Source organism: Cervus canadensis, chromosome 6, assembly GCF_019320065.1.
Source record: "Cervus canadensis isolate Bull #8, Minnesota chromosome 6, ASM1932006v1, whole genome shotgun sequence".
NCBI classification, from domain to species: domain Eukaryota; kingdom Metazoa; phylum Chordata; class Mammalia; order Artiodactyla; family Cervidae; genus Cervus; species Cervus canadensis.
The window spans coordinates 38790270-38802692 of record NC_057391.1 but is presented as its reverse complement, the minus strand read 5'-3'; the positions used below and the strand labels follow the sequence as shown (position 1 = coordinate 38802692).

Here is a 12423-nt window from a genome sequence, read left to right as displayed (position 1 = left end):
TGAGAATAAGGAACTTGATTATCAATCTGAGAACTATAAATATGATTAGAAATGTAATTGAAATAACTTAGAATTTTAGTAAGAGAGTTAGGTTACTCTCTTTAAATGCTAAAGAATAGCATTTAATGAAACTAATTCTGAGTGCAATTGAGTACCAGATATCTGGGAGGCAGAAGTTAAAATTATGTGGAGATTCATAATCCATACATGACATGAAAAAGATCTAGAGTTGAAATGTGGTAACGAAGAATGAATTAAAAGGGTGAAGGAAGAAAAAAAAAAACAGGCACAACTATAGGGGATAAAGATCATTGTCATTAGAAGACCAGAAATCTGAAGAGGGAGCTAACCATTAAACAAAAAATTAAGTTCACTGGAGGATACCGTTTAACTCCTTCATTATGGGTCAGTTTTATGCTCAAGGTCACAAAACTAGTAAATGAACCAAAACTCAAACCCAGATGGTCAGACTCCAGAGCCTGTGCTAACCATCTCAGTTACTACCTTTCAAAAGCAACAGGAACAAGTTTCCAGACAATATTACAGGAGAAAACTTTAGGTCAACAGCTTCTATTCCTAGTGTATTATGAGCCTAATTTCTAGGTTCTCATTCCTTTCTTCTCAGTAGCAGAAGCTTTGGAAAAGTATGTCATCCTGGATCCATGGATGGGCTTTCAAGACCCATTTATTCCTGATTCACATGTGTATGCTTGTGTGTCTATTTCTCTGGAGAGAGAGGCTGTGTTATCCTTCACCAAATTCACAAAGAGGTCCTTGACCCAAAAAGAGCTCCACTCTAGACAGAAGGGCAGCTATCAGCAGTCTAATGAAATAAGCTCTTACATTGGCTGGGCACTGCTCTAAGTGCTTTACATGCATTACACGTTGAGTCTTCCCAGCAATGCTATGAGGTAGAAATCATTAATCCCTCCTTACACACAAGGAGACGGAGGCAAAAAATGGTTTTACAGTCACTCAGCCAGGAAGTGGCAGAGCTACAGCATAAATCCAGACAATCTGGTGCCTTAGCTCACACTTCTAACCAATTATATACTGTTGGAACAGCATATTGGTATCTTCAGAACAATTTCCTTTGGCTGTAATAGCATTAAAAAAATTTTTTTAATGCTTTTAGGAAGGGCATTTATGTAAAGAACAGACTACAGTGTTTTATACCTTCTTGCTTTACACATTTAGTACTACTTGCCAAACTATTCCTTTCAGCATGTGGCATTTCTGAAGGCCTAATTAAAATCTTGCTTTAAATATTTTCCTTTCAGCCTTTGAAAGTTTCCCATGTTAACTATCTCCTCCAGGAAGTAGGCTGTGGTATTCACCCACAAACACTTTCAGTTGGTTGTGTATAAGATCAAATGAATAAAAGACTAGTAATGATTAAAATGAACTTCATGACAAATCACAGATGCGAAAGTCCTATATTTCCAGTAAGCTGGGAAGGGTGCTAAAGTCAGCTCTTTATTGCAGTGCCATTTGATTTATGGACCTTTGCTTTATCCAGTTTGTCAAATTAGAGCTGACAAAATTACTGCTTCCCATCCCCCCAAAGCAGTCACAGAAGCATATTACCTATTTGAAAAAACAATTCCATTAGTTACAAAATTTAATTGTAAGGATCAAACAGTAGTTATTTGTCAAACCAATCGACATTAATAGCCTTGAAGTGTGCAGAAGCTGGTTTTTAAATAAAGGTGACAAATACTGGTAAGATTCTAACACTTATAAACAAATGTGATTCTGGAAGTGGAGCACAAAAGAGAATGATAGTGCAATCATCAATAAGTAAACCAAAGGCATAATCTTCTAAATCATTTTTAGTTAAACAGAATAAATTCTAATTTTAAAAAAGTTTAAAGCTACATAAAACTCAAAGCAATCTAACTATTTTCTACCTGAGATCAAAATAAGTTTTTTTTCCTATCTAAACATAATTCTTGGCGTTGAGGTAAATCTGAATTCACGTGATACTTTGTCAAACTTTTCCAAAAAATTTTAAGCCCTGCTGTGGAGAGAAATTCTCATGTTATACATTCATATTTACATATTTTTTCCTCAAAGACTAATGACAAACTTATGAGGTTAATAGGCCTGTAATGGGACCATGATACTATTAATAATATGAAAATAAAGCTACTCATTTATACCATGTGTTCCTATATGTGCAATATGAAATGGATCATAGAATCTATGTACATAGGTGAATCACCAAGAGTTCAGAAATTAAGCTTACTTTAAAAAAGCTCATTCTGTTCTTTTTTTGGAAGCAGAGGTTGCAAAGTTGTGATGCATAACAAAAACATTGTGTACCCAGGCTCCAAAACCAAGCACTGCCTAAACTGGCAATAAATGCAACTTAAAATAAAAATTAAACCCTACCAGATATTCACTGTGGTTACGCCACTTTTGGCTTTAGGGTCTGTAGGTTTTACTGAGGTAACAACCTCTTATCTCTTGCCTCACCCCCTGTGCTTGCCCCCACTGCCTCCCGCTTCCTTTCACATGGCTGTCTTTGGCAACACTTCCAAATTTTGAAAGCAGAAGAACCTGCTAAAGTAAATGGAGAGGATGAAAAAATAACACTATAAATGATGTATGAAAATCAACCTAAGTGTATGGACTGAGAAAGAAAATGCTTGAAGGAAGACTAAGAATACCCTCAAGGGAAAACGAGAAAATTTAAAAAATTGGGGGACTGTTACTCCTAGATCTTCTTCCACATCTCCTGATTAGAAGAGTGTGGAACCAAAATTTCAAATTCTGGAAAGGTGATGCCTTTGAAGGAGGAGCTGGGGAAGTAAATAAATGATAAAGAAGTACAGCAGTAGCTTTAGCTGTCAATGAGTTTCTTTGCTCTGGCATTGGCATTGTCAATACGATCTTTGTTGGTGTCAGCCTGGAAAAAAGAAAAAGATACCAGCATTACTTGACAAGGTAAGTTGCTCTAATAAGCATTAAATTTCATATGCTGAGAGTAACTGATATACTGAGAAAATTCAAGAAATAGTCAAAGTCACATTACAAAACTCATTTTGGGCAAGAAGTGACAATATCAAATGCATTTGAAAAAACGTGGGTGTATAAACATGACAAAGATGTAACAGAAGAACTTGTTAATATTTCGTGAGTTCTGTAACATCTTTTTTCACAGTTTAACATGTCTGAAACTAGGGTGCATCTTCTAGTCAACTGCATTTAGATGCATTGAAAATATAAGAATGCTCTTCTCTGCTATAGGTCTGGATCCTGTGGGAGTCCCCCGAGCCGAACCAGAGAAATCTCATCTGGAGTTACCCTAGATCTAACCCAGAGACTGAAATAATTTACCCCAAGATCTCTGGAACAGATGGACTGCCATCCACATCTATCTGTAAATGAAAATGATGGGAAATATGTAGCCTACACCCACATAACAGCATTGAAAATATCTGATGAACCACTCTTTGCCCGAGTGAAATCCATCATAAATTCTTCAACAGAGAAACCCCAATCTTTAAAGTATACTGAGATTTTAGTGAAGTAACAAGAACGGCTTTTAGTTGTGATACTACCAAACACTGAACATGGTTTAATTTCAGCATCTTTTAGATCATATGAAGTAAAAAATAGCAACCACACTTTTTTTGCTGTTCACAGGACTCTCTCTTGTTTTTGTGTGTCCACCCTACAAGAACCATTCTGCAGAACTGATTGTTACCTACTGACTCATGAGATGAGGATTCAGGAATTTACTAATTTCAGGAATTTTACTAATTTAGCTAACACAATAAAATTCCAAAAGCTAACCTGCTCATTCAGGGGAAAGACAGCAAACAAAAAACCCTGACAGCTCACAGGTTAGAAGAGATTTGAGTTTCACGGGTGAAATTTTGTTATTATTTTTAATAAATTTAATTTTCATGAATTTTAAATCCAGTTGATCCCAAGGTCTTGGTTTCAAAATGAACCAACAATAAAGTTATTTTATTTGCTGTATATCAACAGAACTACTTAGCTCAGGCAAAATAAAAAATTTAACATAAAATAAAATGGACCAACTAAGTAAGAGATAGGAGGACCTGACTGTTGTTTTTCAACATGTTAGAAACTCATCAAAACTGTAAGGCCTGTGAGGACAGAATCTTATCCCTGTTGTTCTCCCTGAGAGTACACAGTACAAGATGTCTATTACTGAACACTGTACTGGATGTCATTTGGCACAAAGGTACAGATATTTTCCTGTGGCAGTAAGAAGCTCTTACCTTTTCTGTGATCCGTTCTATTTGTCGGTTTTGAGCTTCAATCTCATTGCCCATGTCCAGAGCCATGTTTTTTAGGTTTCCTAGGATATCACCCACTTGAGTCAGGTTCTCTTCCATTTCATCTTCCCTGGCATCATTTGTTATACTATTACAAAAAGACACTTAATTCAGTACTTTTGGGTGAATTATACATGGACTGAGTCTGGATTTAGTTTTTGTAAAAATAAGCAAATTGACGTCAGCAACTGAGACACAAACAGACGCAGCTTACCATTCTTGGGAAATATTCTATAGTGAAAATGGAAAGGCTGATTCAAGAGAGAACAATGTCTTAAAGCCATTTAAGAGAAGATGAAGAAACGACTTTAGAGGTTTTTCAAAGTGCAATTCTCAGCATAATCTGGGAACTTGTTAGACATGAAAATATGCCAATTCTTAAGACTACTCCAGATCTCCTGAAGGGACCCCAGCAGTCTGTTTCACTAAACCTCCCAGGTGATTCTGATACACACTTAAGTCTAAAGAACCACTGCTCTAAAAATAGGGTTGCAAAATTCTGGCCCAAAGTCAAATGTGGCCCATTGCCTGATTCTACCCTACAACAGAACTGAGTAGTTATGATTCAGATTCTATGGCCTGTAAAATCTGAAATATTTACTATCTGACCCTTTACAGTTATCTTTACAGGGATCTGGCCAACTCCTACTCTAAATGATACATTTTAAAGCACATCTTATTTACAGAAATAAAACATGACTACTTGAATAATTTGGAAAGTACTTTATAAAGAAAAGTTAATCCATCATTTAAGGTCAACAATCCCAGTCACCATTTTGTCAGAAGGCAAATTTTAAAATGGAATAAGGGAATTCCCTGGTGGTGCAGTGGTTAGAGCTCAGTGGTTCCACTGCAGGGGGCCCAGGTTCAATCCCTGGTTGGGGAACTAAGATCCCACATGCTTTGCAGCCAAAAAAAACCATGAAAAAACCAACTATCCCCCCCCCCAAAAAAAAGAATAAATGCTGTTTCTAACTGATAAGTTACTGTTCATGGCTAAATACACCCAACCTCCAGAGAAAGACATTCATTTAGGAAAAGGGTAAAAATATTGGGAAGAGCTGGCATACCGTTTAATGTATCCCCCGCTGGCTGCTCCTACAGTCGCTTGTTGAGGCTGACCATTTGTCACCCGGCCTGGCTGCTTAGATACTATGTTGCTAGCAGAGCTGGCTCCACCATCACCCCATGTTGTCTTATAGGCTTTACTAGACTCAAAGTTCTTTGTCCTATATGAGTCAGGAGTGTAGAGACACCAAAAAGGAGAGGGAGAAATGTCATCATAAGTGCTTGTTACCTTGGGGATGCCGTAGCACCCTTAGCATAAAAGCTACATACAGCTAGATCTAGATTATCTATACCATGCTCCATCACAATCTAGCGTAGAGAAAAGATGAACTGTGTAAACCCGCCCACATTAAAAATAAATTTTTCAAGGTTAAACTACTTTTTACCAACTCTTCACTGAGCAGTTATTAACTAGCAAAATGTAATTACTTGATTCTTCAGGTTCCCCTAGCCTCTGACACACTCCAGAAAAAAGGTTAAAGGACACTAGAAAAAAATTAGGAAAGGTGTTCTGGGATGCCTTAAGGGTTTCTTAGAAGCATCTCAGAGGTTAATGAGGGATGAGAGAGAGAGAATGGGCAGTTCTTAGACCTCAGCTGCCCACTTACTTAAACTGTAGTAGTTCCACCTGACCCATTTTTAAAATTTAGAATTCATAACATTAAATTCTTAAAAAAAAAGTTTTCTTAAACAAATATCATGAAGAAAGGCACGAATTATTTCCAAATTAAACAAGTAATGAATGAGGAACTTGGCCACACTGTTACCAGTCACAACTGTATCCTTTGGTTTAGGGCTTTTTCATTTAAGGGTTTACTTATCCACCTTAAAAAAAAAGTGATCCTAGATCCAAAACTCTTAAAAGTATATGCTTTAGATTAACTGATACAACTAAAAATTAGCCAAAGTCAGAATTTTACCATGGGATTTGATACTTAAATTGGTATAAATGGCAAGAAAAGGAACCTGGTAAAATGACTTTTAAGTAGCTATTACAAAAAACACAAAACTTTTTTTTTACTGATTACTTGGCTAGGTAAAGTTTCCACTCACACAATTTTAGTTTCTTCTTTTCTATAAACAAAAAGTAGTATATGGATATGTTGGTTTCTGATTGATTCCACGATATATTAATGAAGTTTTGAAATTGCAAAAGCAAAGGAGAGATTTTAGGAAAGTAGAGGGTCCTTCCTTATTAGGATCATGTGAGGATTCAGTTTTGGCAAACCAAGAACTGGATCTTAGACCTTAATCATCAGTGCTAAAGAAAGGGTACTATATGTTTAATTAATCAATCTATTTGGTTATTAATAAGCCATGTTAAATCCTTCCTGGAACAAGGGGGGATACACATTATTTGAACGAACATTTATATATAATTTCTGTTCAGTAGAAAACCCATTTACATGTATTCTCTGTTAACAAGATACATGTTATCCAAAATTCTCAGGCAAAATTCTAAAGCAGCATAATAGTAACTTAGCAAAATAAACAGGATATAAATTTATCAGAAAGTTAACCAGAAATATTAATAGAAATAACATAAGTGGGACTCTTACTAGGATATCAGATTGTAAAACAGGTTAAATAATGAGGGCTGGAATTCAAACTGTCGCTAAATAATAAGACAGTGTGCTTTGCAGAGTCTTCGCATATAGGCACTGGACTGGGACAGGATTTGTGGGCTCTTGGTCTAACAAGGGACATACATGAGTTCCAACCTCCTCAACCTTAAAAAAAATGACACTTGAAATTCCTTCAACTTCTGAGAATTCTTCCTTCAATAAGATATAAGGGGCATAAAGTACAAACAGATTGTTTTAATATGATATTGTGAATGAGGTTCAATAAAAGCATAATTTAAAACAAAATCAGACTGGTTATCAAACTCTTCCTCCTTAAGAGGACTGGATCTTTGAAGATGTTCTTCAAATATCAAAGGGAAAAGGTGCAAAAAGCTGACTTCAATTGAATTTTCATATTCATTTTCAAACAGGTTGGAAAAAAAGCTATACTGCTTTCTTTATGCATTTATGACATGTTCTGCATGTTTACAAAGCAGTGATCTTTATATGTTGTTGACGGCATATCATCATCCTTTTTCAGCACCTGTACTCTAGGTAATAAGGCTTGCTTAAGATCCTGCCACATGCTGTTACCACGGAGCTTCTCCCACTGAGTTGTAAAACCCTAAAAGATACCTGTTTTTGAGGGCATTGTCAGGCAGCTGTGTATCTAATAAAAACAATAATGATTTAATTAATTTGCCTTCCTTCAAAGGGTCTCAAGTGCGTTAAAAGGTACTATTTCCCAAACTTGACTGAGCACCAAAGTGAACTGGATGATTTTGAAAACACAGGTAAATAGGCTACACTCTGAAGATTCCATTTCAATTTGTATGGAGTGGAGCCTAGGAATCTTCTATTGTCACTATGGTTTTATTTAAATTCAATAGGTCACTTCCAACCAGGGAAGAGAAACACTAAGAGACTTCCAATCTGTTGCAGAAGGAATATTTTAAATTACTCTGGTAGTCTACCTTAGCATTTCTAGGTATTGGGACACTAAGGAATTAATCTGGAGGAAGCAAATGTATACACCAGGATTTTTCTAAGCCACAAGATTTATAGTAAATTGACTTGAATTCTAATCCCAGACCTGTCATTCAGTAGCTACAGAGTCTCATGCAAATTTCCATCTCTGAGCATCTTTTTCTTATATATAAAAATAAGATAACAATATTTATTAATTCACAAAGCTGTTGATAATTGATGTAAAGTTATTCTGTAAGCATTAGACAAATATTTTTGTTCTTCCATTTCAACCTCAATCTGATCCTTAGTTAAAAAGTTCACGGCTTTAAGTGCACAAATTACCAACTGGCGTGTTTATTTTTCTCACCCATTACCATTCCTGAGCTTTGAGATCTACAAGCAGCTGAAAATAGTTGGAATATAGCTATGTAAAAAGACAATGGGGCCAGGGTTGTTTCTGGTCTACAGAAAGAAAGAAACCATTCTGATTTGCAACAAAACTCTTCTGCATAACAAAATTAACAGCCCCTCTGGGAAAAAATTAGATTTCATAATAAAATGCTTAAGCAAATTTGGGGTAGATTTTAATGTAATTAAGAACTCTCATCTAGAAAGTTAGATTTACCTCGACTATCAGTTTTGAAGACTTTAATAATCTTTGTTGTGTTACTCACTCAGTTATGTCCAACTCTTTGCAACCTCATGGACTGTAGCCTGTCAGGCTCTTCTGTCCATGGAATTCTCCAAGCAAGAATACTGGAGTGGGTTGCCATTTCCTTTTCCAGGAGATCTTCCTGACCCAGGGATCAAACCTAGGTCTCCTGCATTGCAGGCAGATTCTTTACTGTCTGAGCTACCAGGGAAGCCCAATTAATAATCTTTAAATACCAGGTATTTTTTCAGATAAATATCACATTCAAAAAGAGCATGATTAAAATAAGAATTTGAAATATCCTTTAATTTATGAAGCTGCTACAAATCTGAACACAATAACTTTAATAATTTCTTTTTTGAGCTTTGTCAACATTAGTACTAACAAAAACAGTAAAAAGAAAGCCCAGTGTTAGCTATAATTCTTTCATACCAAAGAGAAAAGGGATCAAACAAGTATCAGTTGTGGGACTTCCCTGGTGGTCCAGTGGTTAAGAATCTGATTTGCAATGCAGAGGACATGGAATCCCACATGCCTTGGAGCAACTAAGCTTGTGGGCAGCAACTACTGAAGCCCACGATGCCTGCAAGAGACTCCATGTGCCACAATGAAAGATCTCACATGACTCAACAAAGACCCCATGGGCTGCAGCTAAGACCTGATGCAGCCAAATAAACAAATATTTTTTTAAAATACCAATTATAACAATTACAAGGGTGTGCATGTGTGGGGAGTGATCAGGTTATAAGAAAAGAGAAAAAGAAGAGCAAGAAACAAAGGGTAGAAATAAAACAATTTTCTAACATTTAACTATGGTCTTCAAAGTTCCCATAAAGATCCAAAATTAAGGAGTCAAATATTATAATAAACAGTAGGCTAACTAGAGGGTTATCTTTCATAAAAAGTTAAGATTGGTTAGCTGTGCATTAATTCAATACGAAACCACAGCAAGCTAACATATGGCATAAAAGGTGTTATGGAACAGGTGATAACATATAAAGAAGGCAAACTTTTATTTTTAAAAGGAGATACTAGATATGATAACATCTTAAATTTATACCCCCCTTGTTCCGAATGGCATTTAAGATGACTTACATTGGCAATTAATTCCTCAGTTTGGTAGTGGCCTAAATCATGGGGAATCCAAAATCATTAGAAGCAATATTTAACTGGGGAAATCTTGATTCTGGAGCCAGAAAAGACTAGGAAAACCTAACACAAGATAGGAAGCTGAAATCACAGTCCATGTATTTAGACTGAATCCCCTTACCTTTGATCAGAACTAGAATGCAGCAATTCTCTATAAAGATCAACCTATTTAAAACTTCTTTGGAAATTTTAAGGGTGTTTTTAGTTTTATAATCTTAAATGTTTTTTAGCAAAAACTTAGTATCAGAACCATTAGTCAAAGGATGTTATTATAAATTAAGATCTTCTTGTCAATCCAATCTTCTGGCAAACAGCACTCATCAAGAACAAATTCACTTTACATTACACACCACAGCACAGCTTTTAGAGTCTCCACCATTCACAAAATCCATGCACATGCACAGAAAAGTCACCTGAAGCATCACCTTTAGACAGCAGGTTAACAGCCCAAACTGCGCCACAAGACTGCATCTTACAGTTCCCTTTGATCAGTTACTGAGCTCAGCTTCTGCTGTTAAATCTTCATTTTTAGTAAGCAGATTAGAAAGGAAGAGATTAAGTGAGAGAATGAAATGCAGAAAGTAGTGAATGCCAATCAAACAGAACAGAAGCAGGTTTAGAGTTTTCAAAACATAATGCATTTAAATTCCTGCCTGATTTCATAGAAACAACCAACATCTGAGAATCTAGATAAAAAGAAAAATAAGAAAACTATTTAAACCAGTGTATACTTCATTTTTCCTAAGAATGTCTGAACAATGATGTTCTGTCCTAAAATTATGAGAATCAACATGAAAAGAAGGCAAAATATTCAATATTTTGTATTTCCAGTGAGTAGGATGAAGGAATCACTCATACGTTGACTAAAATACAGTAATTCAATATTTATTTTAACTAATCAGAGCTGAATCTTTATACTGTAATATGACTTAAGATTCAATAGTATAAAACCTGTAGTACCAACTTTTAACTTCTCTAGTAAGGTTGCCCAGAAATACCAACCTGTCTTGAAACTGTGTGCCATTATATTTGGCAACATAAGCACAGAATGCAGAGAGGCAAGTTAAGGCAAAAGACTACTTTGTCTGACCATGGTTAACCTGGGACATTAGGCAGCTAACAATTCTGAGACTTCCCATTTTAAACCTGCCTCTTTTTAAACTCTTGTTAATTAGAATTTCGACTTATCAGTTACTGACAAAGGGAATTCCCCAGTGGTCCAGGAGACTCAGCGCTTTCACTGCTAGGAACCACAGTTCAATCCCTGCTCAGGGAACTAAGATTCTGCAAGCCACAAGGCGAGGCCAAAACAAAAAAACAAGTTATTGACAAACACATAACATTTTTAATAAGGATCTGTGCTTTTTGCTTTTAGGATTCAAATAGTAGCAAGCTAAGAGAATGGCATTTATTCACAGTTTTAAAGTTTAATCCTGGTAGTCTGTTTTTAAATTCTAGTAGTCCTTTAAAAAGAATGAGCTAAAATTAAAATTTCCTTCTCTTATAATACAGTTCTGTTAAGTGAAGCTATTTCCATGTTTTATTAAAAAAAGATCTGTTGACATGTCTTCAATGAATACCAGTGAACAAAAGAAATCTCAAAAAACAAATCTACTGAAGACATTTTCTAGATAGCAATACATCTAACAATAGCAGCAACAAAAGGTTTCATTCTTTTCTTGCCAGTCAAGCAACGTATCATCATACAGTTAAAAACTAGGGCTCCGCCTGTTTTTTAATCTCAGCTCTTCCACTTGCTAGCGTAGCATTTTGGTGCCTCTGTTTCCACATATGCAAAATGGTGATAGTAAGAGAAACTATCTCATTATTAAGGTTACTGTAAGGATTACATTTCAAGTGTTCAGGATAGTAAGAACCTAAATTAATATATAGGCTCACAACTCTCATCCAAATCTTTGGATGTGAGACATCCTGAGCAGTACCACATAATCACATATATCAATATTTCTGCAGTGAAACAGATTAACATTACACTGAGTGGGATAGATTATTAAACAGCTTCAGTTCAGGTTACATCTTGAAGCCTAATTAAAAACAAACCTTTGGCTTTCAAAAATTTTTAGATTTCTAAATGGCAGATGAGAGATTATGGACCTGAGCTGTTATTACTAGTACCATAATTAGTACTAGCTTTATACAGAAAACTAAGATGCTGTCTCTGCCTTTGAGAAGCTCATGTTATGGCTATTTATATGATAAGTCTAACTGAAACACAGATTAGCAGATAAGCTTAGAAAGATCACGCCCCTGGCAGGAGTGAAAACAGAAGAGATACCATAGAGGGCAAGGGCTCAATGGTATAAAGGAGAAATGGGTGAAAGGAAGGCAATTAAAATCAGTCTTTAAATTGAAATACTATTCTCTTCTCTTCAAGGAACAACTGAGGACGGACTACTTTAAGAGCATACTCTACCTATGGTCCAAGAAAATCCTGCCCATGTTTGGCTGGGTACACAAAGAAAAATAAAAATAATACTTCTATAGCTCCATTTCCCACCTTCTATGATATTAGACCATCTCAGGATTCATTCAGAGATAATTTGCTCTAGGCTCTACAGAGAACTTCCTCTTCTTTGCTTTTCTCTAATACTTATCTCAAGGAAGTTCATGTACTATTTTTTTCCCCTGACCTCTTCTAAGAGGGTATACAGAACATAGAAGAAAAGCACAAGTGAGTGTGAAAATA

General features: G+C 35.8%; 1 protein-coding gene across 4 annotated transcripts in view; it reads right to left on the bottom strand.

Annotated features, from left to right (window-relative positions):
- Window positions 1–1389: 1389 nt before the first annotated feature.
- The window catches only part of SNAP23 (synaptosome associated protein 23), a 38481-nt gene continuing 27447 nt past the window's right edge, over window positions 1390–12423 (bottom strand). For 2 of the 4 annotated variants that reach the window (XM_043471586.1, XM_043471588.1), the window contains 4 exons: window positions 10370–10402; window positions 5384–5542; window positions 4257–4401; window positions 1390–2911 (listed from right to left, as the gene is read on the bottom strand). In XM_043471586.1, coding sequence (XP_043327521.1) covers window positions 2846–2911; window positions 4257–4401; window positions 5384–5542; window positions 10370–10402 — 403 coding nt within the window. In that variant the 3' untranslated portion in view covers window positions 1390–2845. The remainder of the gene's footprint in view (window positions 2912–4256; window positions 4402–5383; window positions 5543–10369; window positions 10403–12423) is intronic. The other 2 variants (XM_043471590.1, XM_043471589.1) reach the window with 1 other exon arrangement.